General features: G+C 53.0%; 1 protein-coding gene and 1 long non-coding RNA gene across 3 annotated transcripts; both read left to right on the top strand.

Annotated features, from left to right (window-relative positions):
* Positions 1–2115: 2115 nt before the first annotated feature.
* Positions 2116–13653, top strand: LOC135324126 (nuclear receptor subfamily 2 group F member 1-A). Of its 2 annotated transcripts, XM_064499670.1 has the most exons (4): positions 2116–2635; positions 5352–5879; positions 10581–10768; positions 10853–13653. In XM_064499670.1, exons 1-4 carry the CDS (start codon positions 2188–2190, stop codon positions 10859–10861), a joined length of 1173 nt encoding a protein of 390 aa, XP_064355740.1. In that variant the 5' UTR covers positions 2116–2187; the 3' UTR covers positions 10862–13653. The 2 variants fall into 2 exon arrangements, with proteins under 2 accessions (XP_064355740.1, XP_064355739.1); XM_064499669.1 differs by having other exon boundaries at positions 2117–2635; positions 10581–13653.
* A 4155-nt stretch (positions 13654–17808) lies between these two features.
* Positions 17809–23900, top strand: LOC135324269 (uncharacterized). The gene is made up of 2 exons (XR_010385632.1): positions 17809–18651; positions 22479–23900. It is a non-coding gene; the product is annotated as an uncharacterized LOC135324269 (long non-coding RNA).
* Positions 23901–24711: the final 811 nt, after the last annotated feature.

The following is a 24711-nucleotide window of genomic DNA, read 5'->3' as shown; positions in this document are numbered from 1 at the left end:
CCCTCCTCCCTCTCCCGCTCCCCCTCCCTCCCTCACTCCCCCCTCTCTCCTCCCCTCCCTTCCCCATCCCAGTCAGTAGGTAGCAGCGAATAAAAAAAAAAAAAAAAGGAGGAAAAAAAAAAGACCTGGGGGGGGGGGGTAACCAATGGAGTGAAGGAGGCTTGGCTAACCTTAGCCTCCCATTTTCTCTCCCCCCAATTCAGGGCTCTGACCAGTCAGTCGCCTTTGATTATCAGTTGCCAGCAGCCCTTCTCTTGGCTCCTTGACACGAGCTCCATATAAGGCAGCGATCTCCATAGAAACGTGTCAGTTTCAATAGTAGTGTCAAAGTTCACTATATACAGACATTCGCGCAGATCCCCCTTTCGGAAACATTGCTCTGCTAGGCTTCCCGTTTAAACGCATTCATTTTTTGGGTCTCTCCCTCTCTCTCTCTCTCTCTCTCTCTCCCTCTCTCTCTCTCCCCCTCTCTCTCTCTCTCTCCCCTTTCTTGCATATTCTATTAGTTGTTTTTTTCCCCTTCCTCTCCCTCTTCTCCTTCCTTTTCTTCTTTTTTCCACCCTTCCTCCTTGTGTCTTTCGCTTCATTTCTGCAGGAGAAGAGAAGAAGAGAGAGGTGAAACTAAAAAAAAAAGGAAAGAAAGGAACAGGGGAAAAAAGCAGAAAGAGACAGAGAGACAGGGGGAAAAAAGCCCGGAGAGAGAGAGAGAGAACGCGTTCACATCTTAATACCGTTATTATTTTGACTATTCTTGTCTATTTTTTTATTTTGGGGGAGGGTTTTGCTTCTGGCTGATGAGTTTTTACCCGAAATACTTTTTTTAGGCAAACAAACAAAAAAGAGAACCTTTTTGGGGGCGATTTCCACCGATTCTTTTGCAACCGGCGCCGTGTGCTCTCACAGAAGAAGACGGAAGGGGCAAGGAAGAGGAAAAGAAGAGGATTTATTTATTCGACCTACTTTGGATCTCTCTTTTTCCTGCGTGTGTCATTATTATTCCCGTTCTCTATTTTTACACTTCGCCGTGAATTCGTCTCCTCTGCGAATTTAGTCACATCCGATTTTTTTTGTATTTTTTTCCTCAAAAAAAAGAGAGACAGAGCGCGAGCGAGCGAGAGCGCGAGAGAAAGAGACGCGACCGGAGCCTCCTCCGCCACCACCGCCACCGGCACGAAATCAAACTGCCTCAGCTCCCAGCCCGCCTCCACCGCGCTCCCCGGCACGGCCGCCCTGCATGGCTGACGGCGCCCTGCCCCGGACCTGGCCCCCGGACACCTCCATGCCCTGAGCGCCGGCGGCCGGCTCCTCTCCGTGCCCCCAGCGCCCGCCCGGCGGCCCCGGAGCCCGCGGCGGCGGCGGCGGCGGCGGCTGCAGCGGCGGCGGCGGGAGCCTCCGCGGCGGCGGCGGCGGCCGGGCCCCGGCGGCGGCGAGCGGCGAGCGGCGGCCGCGACCTCCTCCTCTTCCTCCTCCCGCGCCTCCTCCTCCTCCTCCTCCTCCTCCTCCTCCTCCTCCGCGCTCCGGCTTCCTCTATGTCTGCACGGGCTCCGCGCTGCTAGCGCCCGGACCGCGTGTGCGGGTGCGGGTGCGGGTGCGGGTGTGTGCGCGGCTGTGCGGGCGCTGCTCTGTGCGTGTGTGTGTGTGTGTGCGTGTGCGCGGGTGTGTGTGTGTGCGCGGGTGTGTGTGTGTGTGTGCGGGTGTGCGGGCGGGTGTGCGCGCCGCGCCGTGAGCCGCCCGTGTGCCCGGCGCGCTGCTCTCCTGGATGCCTCTCCCGACAGCCCTATCTGCCGTTTCTGATTTTGCAACTTGAAGCGGTGGCGGGGGGGGGCGGGAGAGGAGCCGCCGAGCGGGCCAGCGCCGGAGCGAGCGGCGGCCAGCGGCGAGCCGGGCGCTTGCCGGGAGCGGGGAGCGCGGAAGGCAGCCCTCCGTCGCCCCCGCCCCCGCCCCGCCGGCGCCGGCGAGGCAGCGAGCGCGAGCGGGGGGCCGCGGAAACCCCGGCAAAGCCCGGGCACGGCCGCGGCGGCGGCGGCGGGCGGCGGCGCGCGGGCGGCGGCAGGCGGCAGGCTCGGTGCCCTCGCTCCGCGCGCGGCCGCGGCGCCCGGCCGCCCGCCCCCCGCGCGCCCCCCGCCCCTGCGCGCGGCGGCCCGCAGCGAGACGCGCCGCTCCCCGGCACTTCCGCGGGCCCGAGATATGGCAATGGTAGTTAGCAGCTGGCGCGATCCGCAGGACGACGTGGCCGGCGGCACCCCGAGCGGCCCCAACGCCGCCGCGCAGCCGGCCCGGGAGCAGCCGCCGCAGCAGCAGGGCGGCTCGGCGGCGCCGCACACGCCGCAGACCCCCAGCCAGCCGGGGCCGCCCTCCACGCCGGGCGCGGCCGGCGACAAGGGCCCGGGGCAGCAGGGCTCGGGCCAGAGCCAGCAGCACATCGAGTGCGTGGTGTGCGGGGACAAGTCCAGCGGCAAGCACTACGGCCAGTTCACCTGCGAGGGCTGCAAAAGTTTCTTCAAGAGGAGCGTCCGCAGGAACTTAACGTACACATGCCGTGCCAACAGGAACTGTCCCATCGACCAGCACCACCGCAACCAGTGCCAGTACTGCCGCCTCAAGAAGTGCCTCAAAGTGGGCATGAGGCGGGAAGGTGAATATTTCTTCCCTACTACGCTATCGCTCTCCTGTGCCTCCATATACGTGTGTGCGAGTGTGTGAGAGAGTGTGTGTGTACATGCGTACACACACGCGCATATACACACACACACACACACACACACACACACACACACATATATATATATATTTACAGCTCTCCGTGGCGATCTAGGTCTCGCTATATTTACATGCACATGTCAATCTCTCCCTGTGTCTGCACTCCATCTGGCAGCTTTGCACCAGGTTTTGTTGTTATTGTTGATGGTGGTTGGTGGTGTTTTCTTTTGCTTTTTGGTTTGTGCCTCCTGCCCTCCTCCTGCTCCTCCCCACCCCCTTCCCCAGCACCGCCACACTCGTCCCTTCCCTGCTCATTGTGCCGAGAATTTATTATTATGATCGCTCGGTAAATATTTATCATTTAGCCGCTATCTCCGCGTGTGTGTGTGTGTGTGTGCGCGCCTCTGTGTGCGTGTGGATGTGGTTTTGTCTATTGTTGGCATGAGACTGGGGGGGAGGTGGGGGGAGATGCATCCCTCTGTACGAGATGTGCCTCCATTCAGCTTCCTTCCCCCCCTCCCGCCCCATCATTTCTTTTAAAACCCGCAACGCTTCTCGGTAGATCCATTCCCGGCCTCATCTTTCCTGAAAGAAAGATGAAAGACGTGTAAGTAGGAAAGAAAAGGGGGGAAAAAGAGAGAGGGGGAAATGTGCTGCTGTCCCTGCGCTTCCCCGTGCCTCCCGTGCCCCGGCGTGTGCTTCTGTGCGAGATGTGGCCTTGTTTTCACTCCACGCGTTCAAAGGAAAGTTTGTGACTGAACCGGGTTTCTGTACTTCTGTCATTTTTTCAGCACGCTGCTCATTTTATTTCTTCATCAAACTCCACCCTCTCCTTAAAGCCTGCATACAAATTGCGATTTATAACCTATTTACCGATCCTTCTCATTTTAGCAGAATTCATAGTCCGCATCTGGCAGTGGGCTCCTCACCATTTCCAAGTGCTCCGTTATTTATTTCTTTTTCTTCTCCTTTACGAGAGTTGCTGTGGTTTTCCTTGCATTAAGGCTCATTTTCGCGTAGGAAGATTTCCTGCCCTCTTTTCTCCTCGAAATATATTTCTCGGTTTACAGTTAAAGTTTATCCGGTGACTATCGTTAAAGATGTCTTAGAGTCACATCAGCGAAACAGTCAGTTTTGCGGAGTGGGGATTACTACTGCCTTAATTGGTTTTAAAATTATATTTTATATGCCACAAGAAAAGGGATGGAGCTGCTCCAGATCTGAAAGAGCTCGCAAATATGACGACTTCATTGGTAGCTCCAGGGGCTGTTGGTAGGCGTCTGGGAAAAAAAACAAACTTAGGATTGTGCTTGCAGCTAATTGAAAAATAACTGCCAAGTTTAAAAGCAGATCGGAGAGGGAGAGGTGGGCTGGAGGGCAGGCGGAGCAAGGTCCGGCCCGGCAGACGCGGAGGGCTCGGGGGGCAACGTCCGTGCTCTGCTGACCTGGAAGAAAAGGGAAAGTTGGGAAAATGTGGCATGCTGCAAAGATGAATTATCCGTGTGCGGGTGCGTGTGCATGCGTGTGCATGTGTGTGCGTGTGCATGTGTGCATAGAAATAAGCCTGAGCAGCCGTATCTTCTCCTTAAGTTACCTTTGTTTACAAGGCATGCGGTTTAAAACGCTGGCACTGATGAAGTGAAACACACACTCACTCACACACACACACACACACACACACACACACACACACACACACGCTAAAAAAAACTTTGGTCAGCTTTCGGGACTCGAGGCATGCTTACGCTCTGTGTGGAGATGGTTAATGAATCCAGTGTTTTTGCAGTTGCAAGCTTGTGCATTCACTGTGCAACGCTGACTGCAGGCTTTTGCAGTGGCGACAGCGCACCAAAGATATTAATTACACCGTCCCTTTTTTTTTCCACGAATGTTTGGCTATTGTAAGTTCGGAGCTTTTTGTTTTATTTTCCCCCTTCCCTTGATAATATTTAATCTTTCTCTTCCTTTTAGCAGGGAGAACTTTGCCGGGAGGGGGAGGGGGGTCCTGTACGGAAAGCTTGCTCTGTGTAATAAAGTTAGCGGTGGGGAGCTGGGGGGCTGTGACCTGTTCCAGTTTTAAGGGTAACGATGTGATATTTTTGAAGGATGTGGCCGCATTTATTTTTATGATTTAAAAAGGAAAAAAAAAAGCATCTCAGCAGTTGACTTGTAAATCTCAGTGCTACCAGGGCAGTCGGCTGGGATGCACAACAGAGCTTGGCTATGTTTATAACAGCTGGCTGTGATTTTTAACCCCACTTTCCTACCACCCGGAGGATTTCTTTGATTTTATTTTTACGTGCGGGGTTGCCTTTTGTTGCGGGCGGGGAGGGGGCCGGGGGCGGATTTGTCTTGTTTGCCTTGGCTTTTTTTCCTTTATTCCCCCCCCCCCCGCCCCGTTCCCCTCCGCTTTTTAATCTGTGTTTATTTTGCTAAGCCTGCCCGGGGCGGGGGGCGGGGGGCGCTTGGCTGCCGCTGCCTGGGGCTGCCCGCGCCGGGGCGGTGCGGGTCGGCGCCGGCTCCGCGGCCGCGGCCGGCGGGCGCGGGGGGCCGCGGCGCTGCGCGGCGCGGCGGGCTGGCGGCGCGGCCGGGCGATGCCTGCCGGCCTCCCGGATGCACATTTCCTCTGCTTCTCTCCTTCTTTCCGTCAGCGGTTCAGCGAGGAAGGATGCCGCCCACCCAGCCGAACCCGGGCCAGTACGCGCTGACCAACGGGGACCCCCTCAACGGGCACTGCTATCTCTCGGGATACATCTCGCTGCTGCTGCGCGCCGAGCCCTACCCCACCTCCCGCTACGGCAGCCAGTGCATGCAGCCCAACAACATCATGGGCATCGAGAACATCTGCGAGCTGGCCGCCCGCCTGCTCTTCAGCGCCGTCGAGTGGGCCCGCAACATCCCCTTCTTCCCCGACCTGCAGATCACCGACCAGGTGGCCCTGCTGCGGCTCACCTGGAGCGAGCTCTTCGTGCTCAACGCCGCGCAGTGCTCCATGCCGCTGCACGTGGCCCCGCTGCTGGCCGCCGCCGGCCTCCACGCCTCGCCCATGTCCGCCGACCGCGTGGTGGCCTTCATGGACCACATCCGCATCTTCCAGGAGCAGGTGGAGAAGCTCAAGGCGCTGCACGTCGACTCGGCCGAGTACAGCTGCCTCAAGGCCATCGTGCTCTTCACCTCAGGTGAGCGCGGGCGGCGGGCGGCGCCCCCGGCCCGGCCCGGCCCGGCTCGGCCCGGCTCGGCCCGGCTCGGCTCGGCTCGGCTCGGCTCGGCCCGGCTCGGCTCGGCCCGGCTCGGCTCGGCTCGGCCCGGCTCGGCCCGGCCCGGCGGCGCGCAGGGCCGGGGGCTCCCGCGGCGGGCGCGGGCGCGGGCGCGGGCGCGGGCGCGGGGGGGAGCCGGCGGCTCGGCTCGGCTCGGCTCGGCTCGGCCGCGGAGAGGGGGCACCGCGCACGCGGCTCCGAAACGCCGCGGCCCCCTGGGCGCCCCGAGCGGGGGGCGATGGGGGCGCGGGCGCCGGGCGCCGGGGGCTCCTCGGAAACGCGCTCGAGCTCGGGAAAATACCCAACAACGTAACAGGAGCAGGAAGTCGGAGGGGGCCCGTCCCAGCCCGGAGATAAATCTTTCCGCCGCGCGAAACCGCACAAATATTGGAATTTTAACAGATTGCCTAAAAAAACAGCAAATTAAGTGGAGGCGGTGGAAACATGCGTGCATGCATGTTAACAATTTTTCTTATGATAGATGGTTCAAATTAACTAGCAGGAAAGTGCATTAACATCGCCTTTGAAGTGCTCTGGTTGTAGCCTATAAGAATATAATGCATCTTTTATTATTATAACCTGCGCGAGAGAAATTTATAAACATCAAAGACGAATGATATGGAGGAAACGTAGGAAATAGAAACAAGGCGAGATAAGAAGCCTCGCAATGTCACTTTTTAATTATTATTCTAATTATCGCCGCGATGGGGCTAATTGCCACTTTTGGGGCTGGTTTGTTTTTCTTTTTTTCTCTTTCCTCCCCTTTCTCTGTCGTGTTTCGGTTCCTTCTCTTTTTTGTTATTAAACTGACCTTCCGAGCTGCTAATAAATAAATAGTTCCAATAAATCTGACTTAAAACTAGGCCGAGGCAAAATTAAAAGCATTCCTGAACAAAGATGGCAAATCGTTCAAAGGCCTTGTTTAACAGTAAGCAGTTTATAATCCATCAATATTTGTTGCCTTTCATGCATGAAAAATAGTATTTACATTGTATTAAAATGACTCTTAAATTTGCACAATATTGTAATGTAGCAAATGTAGTATTAATATCGATTTGAACATCAGATAATTTATTTAGACAGGAGTATCTAATTTGTATGCAGGGTGGTCGAAGACATGTACTGTGACTGCCCCCTTTTACTTCCAGTGCAAATGCAGTCTTAGTGTTGGAGGGAATATTTCTTTGCAGAGGATAAAGTGCAGATCTTAAAACAAATGGAAGATTTACTGAATAGCCAGCTCGACATTTTAATGCATTTTGTCTTAATAAGTCTTCTTGATGGAAACATGTTTTTCAAAAGTGACAAAGAGACCTGGCAGCATTTATCAGGCTGATTTAACTCCAGAGCCTGCCTGCAGCCTTGCATACTTTCCATTCCCATTCATTTCAGGATGTTCATCAATAAATAGGGCCAATCTGGGAGAACCCTCCTGTTTTCAGACCCAGCTTCAGGAGATTATGCCTAAATAGCGAGAGGCTGGACTGGGTCTGAGCGCTTCTCTCCGCAAAAGGTCCCAGGAAGGCGGTTGCCCCAGATGAGGACACTTTGGGGGGATTCCCCCCCCACACACACACTTTCTCTTCTTTTCTTCTTCTTTTACCTCCCTCACACGATCGACCTCGGCCAGAAATGTAGCTAGTGGCTTTAGAAAAGCATTTCATTTCCATGTATTAAAAGCAAACGTAATAATTAAATGTTTAGTAGGGGAGAAGCCGCGTCCCACAACCGCGCAGAGCCTGGATGGAGCTGGGAAAGGGAACAATAATATTATTTTGGAGCAGGATCGCGTGGGGCATCTCAGAAAATGGAAATACAGCTGTCAGGAGTAATCTCCCCCTTCCCCTTACCCCCATCCACACATTTCCACTTCTGACTAAACTTGTTTTGATTGCTTAGCCAGAGGGGAATTCATGGGAAGCCTTTCTCAAAGTCATCCAACTTTTAAACAAACTTTGACTGATGGAAAAGACATTTTTAGGCATATTGTCCTAAGTCCTTCGCTGAGGACTAAGTATTTAAAGCTGGCATGGGTTTCTCCTGTTGTGGTTTTTACATTTGGGCTCCGGATAGTATATTTAATCCGGAAAATTCTGGAAGCCATCCAAAGACTGGGTCATGACCCAAAACCTGCTGCTTTCTTGCTTCTTCTTCTTCTCTCTTTTTTTTTAACGTTATTAGTTCATACACTTACCTCTTTCTTGTAATAAATAAATGTTTCCAGGAAAGGACCAGGCTAGATAACATAAATCCAATAAATCTATTTGCAGCGCAATAAGAACTTTGATTTCTAGTTAGATGCCAGCTGATTACACCTATATTTTCTGAACACTAAACTCTTCTGAACGCGTAACATGAAATACATTCCCACTACTACAAAGGGGAAGGCTGGAGTGTGCTGAACAGTAATGGTTATTTATTTACATAATTTCTTTTCCATAGACTGCAGGAAGAAATATAGAGCTTTCCCTTATTGACACACTGCCACATAAAAAAGTGAGGCGCACAGAATTTTCACATTGCCCCGCTTTCTTAGATGGGGTAATAATTCACCTTTGGTAAACACGTATTGCATTATTTTTTCCATGGATCACTTCCATGGATCCCACCTCTCTGGAATGAATAATCTACTTGAGCTTTGCATCCTTTAATTATTATTTTTAATCCCGTTTTAAATGGAGAATTAAGCTACCACCACCCCCCACACCAGCTTTAAGGATGCGAAAAAAATCCAAATAAACGCATATGCCAGACCATTTAAAATAATTAAAGCTCAATAGATATTATCGGCGTGAGAAAATCCTAAGCGTTTGGAAATGTAACACAAAACCCAAGACGCATTTTTCTCTCCCTTGCTGTCACCTTCCTAGCAAGTAACTCACTCATCTACACTGTCCAGTGACCTGCAGTATAGGTGCACCTATCGTAAACATCTGATAAATATTTTACTAACCTTAAGGGTATGGCATATGGGGCATAAAGAAAAAAAAGCCCTGCTAGGGTGTCAGTAAAACCCTTTCATATTGCATTGTTTGGAAGTTGAATAGGATCCTAATGCATAATGGGCAGATAATGCATGTAAAATAGCAAGATATATGTAAATATGGAGTGTGATTTGTGGCAATCAACATATGAACAGGCCTGTGGTTCTGGTATATGTTGGAAACAAGAGCAGGCCTGTGCTTTTGATACATATATATGTTGCAACCTGGTGCTTTAGATGTTGCAAAATATCGTTGCGTTAAAGGTACAGTATGGATTAGCAGAACAGCCTGGCTCAGAAAATTGTATATCTGAGGGATGCCAAGTCCACAGCTCAGGTCAAAGGTTCCTTTCTTCAGAAGTTCTTGAATTATGGCTTGTTTTATTTGTATTTTTGCTCGAGGCCATAGTATTGTAGATGAAGGTGTTCAGAAATCTTTGTAAAGCCGGTTCTTGATATAGAAAGACATAAACTTCAAAAATGCAGATGCTACAGATTTTTGCTTTGAATAATTTGTTGTGTCTTTCCAGGGTCGTAATTCTACATTCACAATTTTGTAATGTCCTTTTGGGGCCATTAACATGCATTAATTCATATACAGATCTATATATTAGCAAAGTCTGGCTTTGATCTATATTAAACCGCACTGCCGGCTGACTGCCTCCCTGTGATCCTTATGCTTTTTTAAATATTTATTATTAATCCGCGAAACAATGTGGATAGGTGAACTATGGAGGCAAACCCGCCACGTTTCTGTGGCTGTGGGTTCCTTTGCTGCGTGAGTCTCTTGCTGAGCAGCCGCTGCACAATTATCCTCTGTTTGGGGTTATGCCCACGCAGAGATAGGGGGGGGTGTGCGTATAGACATGCAGAAGCATCTCTCTCTGTATATGTGTGTATATGCCTCTGCACACATACACGCACAGGCGTGCAAATATGTAAACGTAGAGGTTTGCAGGGCTCCAGGCTCTGCTCTCAGGTCGGTGTGCCTTTGCCTAGCTGGTGCCGTTCCGCAAGGTGCGCGGGCCGTAGCCGCAGCTCCGCAGGGGAAACGCGCCGGTACGCGCGGGCTGCGCCTCTGGCCGCGCCGAGGCCGCGCTCCCCCGCGGCCGCCGCTCGCAGCTTTGTGTCGGGGAGCTGCAGCTGCCTGGCGCGGCCGGCGATGCGGGCGCGCTGCGCCGGGCTGCTCCGCGGCCTGCGGGGCTGGGAGCGGTGCGCGGCCGCGGCCCCAGGCGGGGACGGGCGCACCCGCCTCCGCGGGGGCTCGGCGGGGGGCCGCGGGCGCTGCGCGGCGCGGGCCTCTGCAGCCATGCCACCACGCTCGCCGCGTGCGCGCACCTTGCCTCCCTCATTGCTTGACCCCTCCCCGCCCCCGGCCTTTTTCTTGTGGTTGCTTCCCGCGCCCGCCGGCGGGCGGCGGCGGCGGCGGGGGCGCGGGGCGGCCCGGGGCGGCGCGGGCGCGCGGGCGCGCATCCCCCGCGGGCGCGCATCCCCCGCGGGCACGGGCGCGGGCGCGGGCGCGGGCGCGGGCGCGGCGGGGCGCCGCACTAACCGCTTGCCCCTTGCCTCCCCGCCGCCGCGCCGCGCCCTGCCCTGCCCTGCCTTGCCGCCGCGCTGCCGCGTGTGCGTGGCCCGCGCAGACGCCTGCGGCCTGTCGGACGCGGCGCACATCGAGAGCCTGCAGGAGAAGTCGCAGTGCGCCCTGGAGGAGTACGTGCGGAGCCAGTACCCCAACCAGCCCAGCCGCTTCGGCAAGCTGCTGCTGCGGCTGCCCTCGCTGCGCACCGTCTCCTCCTCCGTCATCGAGCAGCTCTTCTTCGTCCGCTTGGTAGGTAAAACCCCCATTGAAACCCTCATCCGAGACATGTTACTGTCTGGGAGCAGCTTCAACTGGCCTTACATGTCCATCCAGTGTTCCTAGAGCCCGGCCCGCACCCCCGGTACGGACACTGCGGAGCGGCACAGGCGGGAGCGCACGCACCGAGGGGCAGTTGGGGTGCAGGGGGGGCCCGGGACGCGGGCGGGCCACCAAAGACCCGATCCCCGAGGGGGATCACGCGCGTGGCCGTGTTTGGGAGGCAGAGAAAGGACCTGGTGTCTGTGGAGGTTTTTGGAGAGGAGGAACAACAACAACAAAAAAAAAGACAAAAAGCAAAAAAAAAAAAAAAAAAAAAAAGAGGACCGAGGGGATTTTAATAAAACCAGAAGGAGAATAATGGATCTTCCAGGATTTATTGAGGACTGATGTGGATATATTCTGTACAGAAACAATCAGACAAACAAAAGCGCTGGAGCCGAACTGAACCTTGTGTAGAAAGCAGAACAAACAAACAAACAAGAAACCCCACACGCAAACACTTACCACGAACATTGTTACTCATTTTGTAAGATATTAGTCTTTATTTTCATTTTTTGTAAAACTTAAAACATCGTATGCGCATAAAGGAAAAAAAGAAACAAGAATTAGGGGAAAATAACATTTTCCAAATAATTATAAAAAATTGTCCTGTGTCTATGTATCTATATCTGTTTTGTATTTTTTTCTGGTTCCAAACCAGGTTTTCTGTGATTCTATACTAATAATTTTTGATATAACCCTTTGCTTCTTATAATGAGTGCGATATATGTTGTCGAAGCTGTTCTTCAAGAATTAAAATTGAAGTGAGAATTTAAACAAAAATAAAAGAATTTAGCAAAAAAAATCAACTTATCACCCCACAACCCATGAGTCTTGTTGCTTGAAACATGCCAACAGTTCACCGAAAAAAAAACCCAAAAATGTACTCCCTCGATCTTTAACTACGATACTGGCGTTGGAAGGGAGAACTTAAAAATGCTTGTTAGGGGAAACAAAGTTGTATAAACCACGTGATGTTCCAAAACTGACTTGACTGTGGGAGTTCAGGGCTGAGTTGTCGAGGCCTAGGAAGAGACGACTGGAGACAGAGGCAGCGCAGTGCCGTAGGTGAACTCACCCCGCCTGGGCTGTGCTGTAGACGTTTCGCCACGGTTTACGTGCGTGTCGCCCTGGCCTGCACGTTTGGAGCCACCTTTTCCCGTCAGCCGGAGTTTCTGCTGAGTTCACACCCGGCTGTTTCCCTGTAGCGTTCATGGCACGGACTGCAGTCGCTGTGCGCTGCCCTGGCCGTGCGGAGGTGCCCAGGGCACGGCGTGCGGCGGTCACGGCTCCGGTTGCTCGCTTGCTACGGGCTTGGTGGTCGGGGGGGCGGTTTCTTTCCCCAGGGAGTCGAGGACCGGGAGCGGGTGCTCTGAGCCGTGTGCCTGTGTGTTGCGTGGGCTGTGGGCTGACAGACCGCCCTTGTCCCTCGCTCCGGCCACCGCTGCGTGCGAGCAGTGTTCCCAGCCCGGTAACACCGAAACCTGCCCGGGGGGTTGCTCGTCGCGGGGGAGCGAGCGCGGTCCGTGCGCGCTGGGCTGCGCGTGTGGGTGCGCACTGCGGCCGTGCACACCACACGGACAGTGACTGCGTGTGCGCACACCCCATGTGAAGCACTGTACCTACAGCAGGAACCGGAGATGTGTGCCAAAAGCCCTGTATCGTTGGGGTTTGGTTTTTTTCCTTGTTTTTTTTTTTTTTTTTTTGGTAAAGAAAATTAAAAATCGTTTCTGTAATGGAGCTCCTTTGAAGGTAAAGGCTTCACAATGCTTCTAGCTGGTGGTGCAGATCTCTGTAACAGCTTTCAGTGCATTAATGTTTTATAGGATCTGAGACGGAGCTGTAAGAACACATACTACCAAGGGAGCTCTTTCTTAACGTATTAATAAAGCTGGATCTTTAAAAATAACATTCCCCCCCCACACGCAGACACCTCCTGCGCCCTCCAAACAAACCCGGATGAGGCAGGCTTTTCAATTTGTGGAGTCATTGGCAATGTTTTTCTTTTAATTTGCTGTCCTCCATACTCTCCAGATTTTTTTTTTTTTTTTTTTGCATTAACAAGATCCTTCAATCCAACCCGCTTGGGGTTTTTAATATTCTAGGCGCAGCAGATCCGAGGCGAGAGCAGCTCTATACAGTAGGCTCTTATAGCTGGATAATCAACATCGCGAGCAGATCCTCTGTGGGGGGAGAGGCCATTTCGGTGGGGAGACGCGGCCTGTATTCATAGGTGCTGTAGTGGGGGGGTGGCGGCTTCAAACCTGGGCACACAAGGACGGAGATCAGCACCTCCCCGCCCGGCTCACACGGACGCTACATAGGCGACAGCTTTGTTGCTGGCAGCGGCCGCCCCCCCACCCCCCCCACCCCCGGCGGAGGGGTCCCGGGCTCCCGGCGCTGCCGGGGGGGCACCGAGGCGCCCAGCCCCGGGATGTGCTCGGGCAGCTCCTCGGCGTTGCCTGTCGGTGGGGCGGGTGACTGGGGACCCAGCTGGACTAGCGGTAGAAAAAAGCGGGGGGTGGGAAGGAGGGGAAAAAGGAAAATAGAAAAAAAAAAGAAAAAAAGCTCTCGGTTTCTTCCAATGAGATGTAAATATATTCATTACAGTGTTATCCCACTGATGAAAACAGATAAACTTTTTCGTAGGTCAGAAACGTATTTTTCAATTAATTTTCATATTTATGAATAATAATAATCCACCTATTGCCAAGAAACTTGCAGGTGTAGAGGAGGTGTACGAGATGCACTTATTTTCATGTATGTGCCTAGAACGAAGTGTTTCAATCCCTTATTAAACTTTGCTTATAAGACGGTATTGTGTTCTGAAGTGTTAAATATCCAGTCTCTGTTGTGTTCGTGGATGTTCTCCTTTGCCACGCTCCAAGCTCTCGGGCATCCATACAGTGGCTAAAAATATTGTATGATCTTGTCACCAAACACTATATGCTAAAAATGTGAATGTGGAGAGGGGCCAGGTCCCCCGCGTAAGTTTCTGCTGACTTGTTCTTACCTACAATATACTGTTTTAAAACCAACTCCAGTTAAATCTCTCCTGCCTTGTTATCGCGGCCAGCCCGCCGCCGCGCTCCGCGGCCGCGCCGCCCCCGCGCCCCCGCGCCGCTGCCCGCGCCCGCGGACTGCTGCGCCTGCCCCGCCGGGGGCTCGCTAAGCGCTCGGGCAGCACTTCGAGGGGGAGGAAAAAGGGGCTGGGGGGGGGAAAGGCGAGGAAAAAGGCCACGGCGGCGCCCGCTGCGCGGCCCGGGCAGCGACGCGGCTGGTGCCGCCGCTGCGCTCCGGCGAGCGACCCGCGCCCAGGCCCCCCCGAGCTGCACACTGCCCGGCCCGCCCCCCCGCCGCCCCCCCAGGCCTGCTCCGGGCACTCGGTGCGGTACGTGGATGGTAGGTGCAGGGGGTCGCGGGCGGCCGGCCTAGGCGCGGCGGCCCTGTGCGCGGGCGGCCGCGGAGGTCCCGGCCGGGTCCCCCCCACCCCGGCCGCGGCGGTGCGGGCTCGGCCGCCTCGCCCTGCGGGGGGAAAGCCGCCGCAGCGCCGGGAGGGCAGAGGGAAGCCCCGGCCTCTCTCGAGCCCCCCGAAATTAGTCGGGATTTAAAAGGGGAAAAAACGCAAACCGAACCCAACCTCCACCGTAAGTGACCTTTTTCATTGCACACTTAACACCACTAAAAGCGGCGAGCTTAATAATGAAGCGGGGTCGCCTATATGCAAAAAAAAGAAAAAAAGAAAAAAAAACACCTCTTCTACTACCAAGTAAATAATGGGTCTTATACGGAAAGCGTTTTATCGAATGCCTGTGGCTTGGGGTCATTTTAAGTGACAGCAAAAGTAATACAAGAAAAGTACATTCTACTTTGTTTCATGCGAAGGAAACTCCGTCTGGCTCCCAACACAAAGAGAAATACATATTTTAGCAGATGGAAAGGGCTTAATACAAAGTCTCTGCCTTTTTTTAAAAATTACCTGTGACATATGAAAGTCAGACGTTCCCTTTTCAGCAAAAACACTCACTGAGCGTCTGAGAACTTTAACTCCTTTGAAGTAGATTTAAACTGTTGTGGATGTAGACACAAGCTCCGCTTATAAATCAGAAGGGGATCTCGGGGAAGGTGCCCCCGAGGAGCTGCCAGGCGAGCACGCCTGCACTGCAGCCGTCTCGCAGAGCAGCCCTGCTGGAGGGGACGGACGCACGGACGGACAGGCGGACGCGGCTAGGCTGCGTGTCGCAGCTCCGCCACCAGCGATGAAGGGCTCAGACACCGAGAAACAATGTCCCTAATGACACGGGCACGGCTATTACCCGGACTGTGCATGTGCTTCCTCCGGTTTCATGCAGCATTTTGACTACTCAAAGGGTTAGTTTTTGAGTCCCGGAATAGCGTTTTTAGCAGACCCGATCCTTAATCCTGTCTACTTTGAGCTTTATTGGGAGAGATGAGGCTCGGTCTCCCCCTCTTCCCACTTCTTTCCCAGTTTCTTTCCACCGGCTTGGGGCTAATTTTAGAAACGGCATGATCTCCACAAAATGTATCTATATATTTGTTTTAAAAGGCTCCTTTTCTAATTGGCTTCACAGTCAGTGACTTTGACGTGAGATTCCCCCCACCCCCCGCCTTTCTAATCCCCAGCGGGTCAGAGCAGCCGAGGATGAGTGTTTTGCAGTGATTCCGGGGCGCAGTAAGGGCGATAAATAAAAGCATTTCCAAGCCCCCGCTCGTGGTTGCCACCAAGCCCTGTGCGGCCGAGCCCTGCCCTGCTGCCGTGCAGCCGGCCGGGCTTCCCAGCCCAGGTGGCCTGGGGGAGTCCTTACGCGAGAAGGTTTGAGGGCCAAAAAAAAGAAAGAGAGAGGGAGAGACAGAGAAATAAAAAGGAGGAGGGAGAAGGAAGGGAGGAGGAGAGCGAGAGGGGAGATCTGAGAATACAAGTGGAAACTAATAAAACTCTTGTTAAAGTGCTTGCTCAGGATCCATGGCGTCACCAGGTCTTTTACTTAGGAAGCCACAGAGTTTTATTCCTAAATGAGTTAAAGAGCCATTTACCTCTGTCGTGTTCTATTCATCAAGCCACAAGTCGAGAGTCCCTAACATGAAACTATTTGTTTGCTTACACAACCAGCTGGGTGCAATTTCACGTCTGAGATATCTATCTGAAAGCGCCTCTCATTTATTATCCTTACTTGTCAGCGAATCCATTTTCCAACTTTTTTTTTTCCCTTCTTCATTCATTGAAGGCTTTGGGCTTAAATACTCCCTTAATATTTCAGCACCTACCCCTTCTCCCTTCTGATCGCACAGGACATTCAGCGCCAAATAGCTGGAGAATAAGGCGGAAACTGCAAAGATCACAAAGGCGACCACTGGCCAAGGTGACTCCCCTATTACGGCTCCTGCCCCCCTCTCCCTCCCTCCCTCCCTCTCTCTTTCTCTTTTTCTGAAGGCCTCAGTGATGACTGGGATTTTTTTTTCCTTTTCTTAAGTGTGTCTAAGATCGCGCTGGACATTTTGCCGTGGCTGCTCCGGTGCAAGGTGCAGCCACCTGAAAAAATAAAATACAATAAAATGAAATAGACCTGGTGGGGGGGAGGGCGGCCCCCGCCCTGCCACTCGGGCGGGCGGTGCGGTGCCCGGCGCTGCTGCGGGGGAGGCGGCCGCGGGGGGGGCCTCACCCTGGCGCTCAGGGCGGTGCGGGCCGGGGGCCCGTCCACACCGAGGGCGAGGAAGAGCGGGGGGATGTCAGGGTCTTTTCTCCCACCCCGCGTGGTTTCCACTAGAAATACAAAGACACAACGTGAAACGGGCCCAACCGGGTTACAAATATAATTGCGGGGAAAGAAAACAATTAACAAAGGGGACAGTGGGAAATTGTATCTCCCCTCCCTTCCCTTACCCCCGATTTTGAAAAATCAGGATAATGTGAGTAGTGTTTCAAAGCAGGACCGTCTGGCTGACAAGAGACTCACTGTTAGTAATCTCAGTGATGGCTGTATAATAGTGTATATACATCTCCTTGTCTGCGGAACCCTCCATCAAGCTTAAAGCAATGGATCAAATCCAAAACTACAGGGTATAAAATATCTCCAGTTGTTAAAAAAAAAGAGGAAAGAAAAAGAGAAAGGCTAGGAAAGGAGGGGAGACCGGCTCCTCGGAGGAGAGGCAGGCTGGTAGCTGTGAGCTATCCTATTGTGTTGATTTAGGAAGACATTTGCTGTATATAACGTTTAAGGCTGGTAATATCATTGCTCGGCCAAATAAATAAAGCATTGGCCAAACCGTGAGGTCACTATCGATCCCTGTGCTCGCCGAGAAGTGAGACGTGTGTGTGTGTGTGTGTGTGTGTGTGTGTGTGTGGCTCGGAGACCCCGAGGTTGTGTGTGCGTGTGTGTGCCTGTGCGTGTGCGTGTGTGTGCGTGTGTCAGGGCCGGGCAGCCCGCACCCGCCGCCGAGGGCTGATTAGCATTCCCTGCCCGCCCGCGGACCTGCGCTGACAACTAACAGAGATATCCAGCTCACCACTAGGCCTCCTCTCCTTTTGTCTCCAAACCTCTAAGAGAAACACATTTATCCGTGGGATCTGCACAGTGAACCTCCACTCGCTGCTCCGCACCACCGTGAAAAACCACAGCCAAAACAAGCCAAAGACACCCCAAACCTGCCTGCTACTTCTTGGGTGGGTTCTCCACCCCCATCTTTTTTTTTCTTTTATTCCCCCTTTTCTCTTTTTCACCGGGCCGCGGAGCCGAGGGAGCTGCTGCCCTCCCTCCCTCGGCCGTGGGGCTGCGTGGGGCCCGGCGCCGCTCGGGCTCCCCTTCCCACCGCTCACCCCGTGCAGCAAGCCCGGGCTGCTCTTTTTTTTTTTTTTTTTTTTTGCTTTGCCTCCTCTTTTAGCCATTCTTTTTGCTACAGCGTCAAATGTACCGGTGACTTTATTAAACAGACAGACGAGGCAATTTCTCCGTGTTTGCTTTGCTTCTGCTTTTTCCTCTGGGTTACTTTTTGGGTCAAATCTCTTTTGAAACACTGAAACCTGTTCTACACAAAGAGCCAGTGAAGGAGTAGGGACTTATATCTAAAGGCCAGAAAACTCTTTAAACTTCGAGATTTGAGCCAAACTACACTTCTGAATGGCGTTGCTGGGACTGAAGAGTCGCACAAACTTCCAGCAAAGTAGCTGCGGCTCCCTGAAGTGATAAAAAACCCTAGTCAGGTACTTTTTTTCCAGAGAGCTTTACAAATTGGTCCATGTTGACAGATGTTTGTCACTTAGTAACTTCTTTCCAAGTTTTTTTTCCTCCCTCTCCCCTCCTCTAAGCCTTCTTCCGAGCTTGCTTTGTTGTTTTAAAATATGCATGTCTCTCAGGAATGCAAGTCACGAGTCCAAACTTCGTGTCCAACCTCCCACAAGAAATGATCCTTTTATAGGGAACCCGATATGTCTCAATCTGCACTTCACTCAAAGCCTCTGGATATAGGGCACTGGTCCCTGCTCCAAAATAACTCCGCAGAAACGCCTTTCCACCTAAAAAATCCCCACGAATGACTCCCAGGGAAGAAACATAGCTCCCATCATTAAAGAAGGCAGCGGTCAGAGGGGAATGCAGCCCGGAGGAAAAAAAAAAGAGAGAGAGAGAGAGAGAGAAAGAGTTTTGATTTCTTTGCTCCTTGCGCCGGGCCCCCACCGGCAGCAGGTTTATCAGGAGGAGCCGCCGCGGCGGGTGCGTGAAGCCGAGGCGGCCGCGCCGGCGGCCGGCGGAGAGGAGCGGAGAGGAGCGGGCGAGCAGCGCGGCCCGGCCCGGGGAAGGGTAAGTGCCCCCGGCGGGCCGAGGAGCCGGCGCCGCGGGCCCTGCCGCTGCCCTGCGCGGACGAGCCACGGCTGCAAATAGGCAAGGAACGGGGGGGCCGGGGCGCCTGGCGGCGCCGGGAGCCGCGTCCGGGCAGCGGGGCCGGCGGGGCGCAGGGGGCGTCCCGCAGCAGCGGAGCTCGGCGGCGGCGGAGGAGGAGGGGAGGGAGGCAGGGCTCGGAGGGCCGCCGCCGGCAGTGCCCCTCGGGGGCGTTGGGCGGTGCCTGCGCGCTGCCCCCGCGCCGAGGGGCTGCGGCTCCGCGGGGCAGGAGCCGGGGGGGCCGCGGGGCGGGGCGGCGCGGGGCGGTGCGGGGAGGTGCGGAGCGGAGCGGAGCGGTGCGTGCTTACTTGAGTGCAGAAGAGCGAGAGGGGGGAGGGAGGGAGGAGAGAAACTTCGCAAGTGATGGGAACCAGATGAGCTCCCGCCTGGGTCACGTTTGCTGCGCGGCGCTGATGTGCAGTGACGTCACCCGTGGCCACCCTATCACGTCAGAGCGAGCGGCCGGGCGCGGGCCTTGCCCCTGCCCCCGCCGGGCCCTGCGCCGCGCCGCCCTCCGCGGCCCCAGCCGCGCCGCGCCGCCCCCCCGCCTGCTCTGCCCCGCGCCGCGCGCCTCCGCGCGCCTCCGCGCACCTCCGCGCGCCGGCGGCTGCAGGGCTCGCAGGCCCCTGGGGGCCGAGAGCGCCTCGGCTCTCAGCGGTGTTCACAGCACCGCCTTTAACGCGCACCAGATGGTTCCCGCGGCTCGGCCACCGCAGCCCGCCAGCTCCTCGGGTTTACGCAGCGGCATTTTGTTACAATTATGCTCCATGCTGAGCCCAATTTTATTGGTGACCTATTTTTCATATCTGCAGCATTTTATGTTAAACCCCCCCTCCCCGGCCTCTTAACATAGGGCAGGGCTGAGAGGCAGGAGCAGTCGCTGCTGCCTCTGGGTTGCAGACAGCTCCCCTAATCTTTAGTAATGAGACGCTCCTGCTTGTGTGTATACATGTGTACGTAGATAAATAATACATATGCATATTTATTCACTATATTTGGTCAATAACACTCGTATTTGTTAAACCTCAATTGAGCGCATTTGCCTTCCTGACAACAAACATCACAGAACAATAAATATTGCATACGGTTAATTATTATGCCAATGCGTTACGCTTAGCTTCTCCTATGTACTCACGCCCTCGTAAAACTCCTCGCAAACACGAACATACCTCACAGATATTTTGGCATGGAGAGGAGAAAAGCCAACCCCTTGAAGTCTCTAGGAACTCTTAAACACTGACAGGAGGAAACTGTGGCTAATACATTCCTGAGAGCTAAACACTGGGCCGTTGAAGAGAGACCAATTCTTGCCTACAAAACATCCCAGGGCTTTTAATCTAGTGCCCAGGATATGTTAGCACGTCGCGCAGAAAGCTACAGTGAGGATCACATTTTTCTCGCGGAGTTTTGTAACCTCCTTTTGCTGTACAGCAGACAGCCTGTTTCCTATATAGCAGTATAAATAGCCAATTTACTCCTTTGCAGGTGTGTTCTCTCGACACAAATGCTTTTTCCACTTTTATAGGAACTCTTAAAAAAATTTTTACCTCTCCTGCTAAAATCACAGATGTTTATTTTATTGATATAACCTATACCTTGGTTATGCCGAGAATAATATGCCTCAACTAACAGTCATTTAGCAAATAATAGAGGCGTTCTGGATGCTTTCCAATGTTACACATGTACTTGCTCATAAAATGATACGTGAAAAAATTAACATCTGCTTTCCTAAAATAAAGTGTTCCGAGTAGCTTTTTATGAATGCTTCCCTCATTTTAAAAAGAAATATGTAGAGATAAACTGGCATCCATATGTATAGCATATTTATAATGGTTTTAGGATTTGAAGGTAGCTATTCATTGCATAAGCCATTTAGAACTGACGTTTTAAAAGCTACTTAACCTCACACATCCTTGAATCTTAAAGAAGGATTCCCAACGATATTATTTAAAGAGGAATTTGCTGTAATTTAATTGCATTTCAAGGCGGAACGGTGCGCACGCACAGCCCCGGATGCTATGGTGAATAACGCTCCAGCTTAGACTTCATTTACCTGCGTCCCCAACACGTCCCCTCTTCCCTTCAGACCAGCTGCCTGGGAAGTATGAGCCAACTTGCTGCACGTTTTCCTTCCCCTGCTCGCACCTTTGCCCACCCGCTCCGGGGACCGAGGCGCCCTGGGAGCCGCTGCTCACCCGCGGGTTCCTCCGCTCAGCTTTGTGCCCTGCCGGGGGTGCGGGGAGGAACCGGGGTCTGTAACCATCAGTGTCTTTTTATGATTTCTGCAGTGAAGGGCCGGGCTCTCTGCTGAACGAGCTGCCTGAATGTTTTGCAGATGTTGCGCTCGCACCCAGGCTGGCCCTCGGCTCCCTCCCCGCAAAGGGCTCCCAGGCCCTCCGCCTTCCAGCGCCAGGGCCCGCCCGCAGGCCGCCCGCAGCCGCCGCCGGGCCCCGCGAGTGGGCGGCCCCGCGTGGGGCCGGGCCGCCGGGGCCGCACACCCCCGGCCGCGCAAGGCCCGCGCTCCCCCGCGCAGCGGCTCCCCGAGCCGCCCCGGCGCCCGGGGCCTAGCGCTGCCCGCGCCGCGTGGGGCCGCGTCCCCGCGTGTCCGCGGCGGCGCGGGGACGGCGCCAGCCTGCGTGCCGGCGGCGGCGCGGGGAGGCCCCGGCCCCGGCCCCGGCCCCGGCCCCGGCCCCGCTCGGGGCGGCAGGCCGCTCCCCGGGTTTCCCCCCCCGCCGCGGGCAGCCCGCACACGGCCGCCAGGAGCGGGCGGATCTCCAGCGCGCCGCCGCGTCCCCCTCTGCCCGGCGGGGGCTGCGGCTCCTTTTCTCTGCCACGGCGGTTTGTCCGAGGAGAGGCGGGCGTGGGGTTTCGCCCAGAAAAGTAATGTCCATTTTCCTAAAGGAAAAAACCTTCCTGGGTTGGTAAAATCATTAAAATATGTTAAGTGACACGCAGTTTGGATTTATGTGGACACACCGGACAGAAAGTGGACAGAGCCAGCAGGGAGAGTCACGCTTTAAGACAGGGGGTCTTTATTTAAGGATGGTGTATTTATGGGAAAGAAAGGGACTATCTTACAAAGCTCTCACTATACCCCTGATAACAAAACCTGTCACATCTTTACTTCTTACTAGAAAAGAGCGAGTGTCCTCATTTGAACATCTCTAAAGTGATTATTAAATGCCTCTCTGAGAAATCAGTTTGTGAGACCAAGCACGGAACACACGCACAAAAAAAAAGAAAGAAAGAAAGAGAGAGGAAGATTTGTTCACACTGTGTCCAGCTCTTATTTTACTTTCTAAATATTGCTAGAATATCCCTCCGTTCGCACTTTTATCGAGGGACCTTTCGTTAGTAAGAACAACCCCTGCTTTAAAATGAAAGACTTGCACCAAGAGCGAAAAAAGGGAAAGAATAAGAAATCCAGCCCACAGTTTTTTTTATTATTATTATTTTGCCTCCCTCCCTCACCCCCCCCCCCCCGATAAGATGTGAGAACTTTTTTTTTCCGAGAGTGTGAAATGAAGGACACAAAGACAGTATATCAGTGAAAAGAAGAAAGTGGCCTTTTAATGAGAACTAAAGAAAACCAAAACGTAGATGAAGTGTACCGTAAAAGCTGCTTCAAAGTACATCCTAATTCCCCTGAGTTCAGCCATCACATAGATTTGGTAATTGGGAGTTTACTGCGCAGAGGTAAGGCAGCATGGTATGGATAACCCTGTATTTTTTCCCTTCAATAATTATAGATACATTTTCCAAGCTGTCTCTGCAAAGAGCCATGAGATATTAGAGACCTTTTACTCCTGCAATTGAAGGAAGAGCCTGTCATCACCATAAAAAACTACCTGCATGCTCCAAATTAAAATGATTTTCCCTTTTCTAATTGTGATCCTGGCTGCAGATGGACGCTAACAGAGGCGATAACATCATCAACTAACTGCTGCTACCTTTATCGGTGTTTGCTTCTCTGCCTGCCTTTCATTTTGTGTGTATTTTCTGACCTTAGCTTTTGCTGTATCACAAAAAGTCTCCACAAGTAACAGAGCAATAAATCCAGCCAAAAATAAGACAGATTTCCTCATCGATGTGTAATAAAGTTAAAGGACATTGTTTTGTCAGACAAGCGCTAAGCAGAAAATAAATCTCTGGGTCTGGGGAAACAAAACGGAGTGCTGCTGGCATGTGTGTAAATTTACTTTTAAAAGCAATAAATCAATGCTAAATTAAACAGCTGGGTTCCCTATCTTGGAGAAGGTTTAATGTTTAAGGAAACCTTGACGGTGAAGTGTGCGATGTAATAAGAGCCCAGAAGTTAAAGCCTGATTTCAATCCAAGCCTCCAGTGCCCCTGCCTATGGGTCGCCTCTGAACTTCAGGAGCTGCTGTGAGCTTGCGAGAGGGACCGCGGGGCCGACGGACAGACGGGGACCGCCAGGGCGAGCGGGACTGCGCCCAGTGGCTCGCCTCAAGCCTCCTTGCCACGCGCTTCCCGCGGAGCCCTCGCCCCCGGCCCTGCTGCCGAGAGGCTGCCTCGCGGAGCTGCTGTCATCCACGGCGCCCGGCGACATGTGGTAACCTGTCGGAATAGTTTCATACTGCTATTATCTAAATGCTAATGTCATCGTTTCTGCACCATGACACAGATACATGGCGTGCGGGAAGCCGCATCAGGGAGAGGCAGAGCTCCCTGGGTTTTTTAGCTGAGACCCCCCATTTTAAGAGCATCCATAAGCGACTACTAAGAAGTTAGGCATACCTCTTTGCTCTCTCTCTGTTTTATAACATTTGTAGAAATAGATCACAAATGTGATTAGGAAAATAATGCCTCCGGCACTGTGGCAAAGAGAGAATGAGAAGGAAAGAAGAAATAAAAAGAGAGAAAGAAAGAGAGAGAAAGAGAGAAAGAAAGAAAGAGAAGGGAAGAAGAGAGAAAGAGAAAGAGAGAGAAAAGAGCCTAGGGAGACCTGCAGTAGCATTTTAGCACTCTGATGTAGACAAAACATTGAATCAATAACTTATTAAAAAGCCCAAACAACAAAAGCAATATTGTAGAGCAGAAAATGACATGGTTTTGTGTTAGGAAGTATCTGTATGTGATTGAAAATTTTTGAAATTGTGAAGTAAAATTTGAAAATAACCTGACAATAAAGATATTTTAATACTTAGGCATGTATTTGTGTTAGTCATTTTCTTCCAAATACACAGACGACGATTTAGAGGGAGAATTTATAATGACTCCTATTTAGTATTAAAGCTTCAGGTATACTTGCAGACGAGCTACAATGTCGACAGATCACCGATGCCGTGGTTTAATTTTGCAGAAACAATGTGAACACGGAGTAGAAGCATTTAATTTTTTCGCTAGGATCCCTAGAAGTTTCCAAAATAAAGGTGACCGGTCACAAGACAGGGACTAAAGGAGACCTTTAATATATTCTATCTTTGTTTTGCTTGCTTTGAGAGCAGGCTCTAAATAGCCGACAAAGTTTGTTTGTTTATTTGTTTGCTTGTGTGTAGATAAGAGCATTTTCAGTTTCTAAGTTTCATCCGAGGCACTGCTGCTGCTATCAAGTAACACTTAAAGCAATCTGTTTAGTTCCTCTTGCTGCCTTAACAAATCGCCGTGGCTCTCCGGGCGCATCCAGGTCTATATTCTGAACGCGCCATTGCTTCCTATTATAACGCCAAGGAGACGTTTCACTATTTATTTATTTATTTATTTATTTATTTATTTATTTATTTATTTTGCGTTAACGTTTCCCCTTAAAGACACTAGCTGGGACGGTGGGTCCCGGAGGTTAATGACTGCCAGGCAGGTGCGCGCCGCCCGCCTGCCCCGGCGCAGGGGTCCGCGTGCCGCGGAGACTGCTCGCACGGAATTTGTTAAAAAAGGAGGAGAAGCGGATTACCCTGACGGGCAGAGGGGCAGAGGAAGGACAAAGAGCGGAGCTGTCCCTCCGCAAGCCGAGCGGGGCCGCGC

This window comes from Dromaius novaehollandiae, chromosome W (genome assembly GCF_036370855.1).
Source record: "Dromaius novaehollandiae isolate bDroNov1 chromosome W, bDroNov1.hap1, whole genome shotgun sequence".
Taxonomy (NCBI): Eukaryota; Metazoa; Chordata; class Aves; order Casuariiformes; family Dromaiidae; genus Dromaius; species Dromaius novaehollandiae.
Note: the sequence above shows the minus strand (reverse complement) of the source record. Positions and strands in the feature narration are given on the sequence as shown.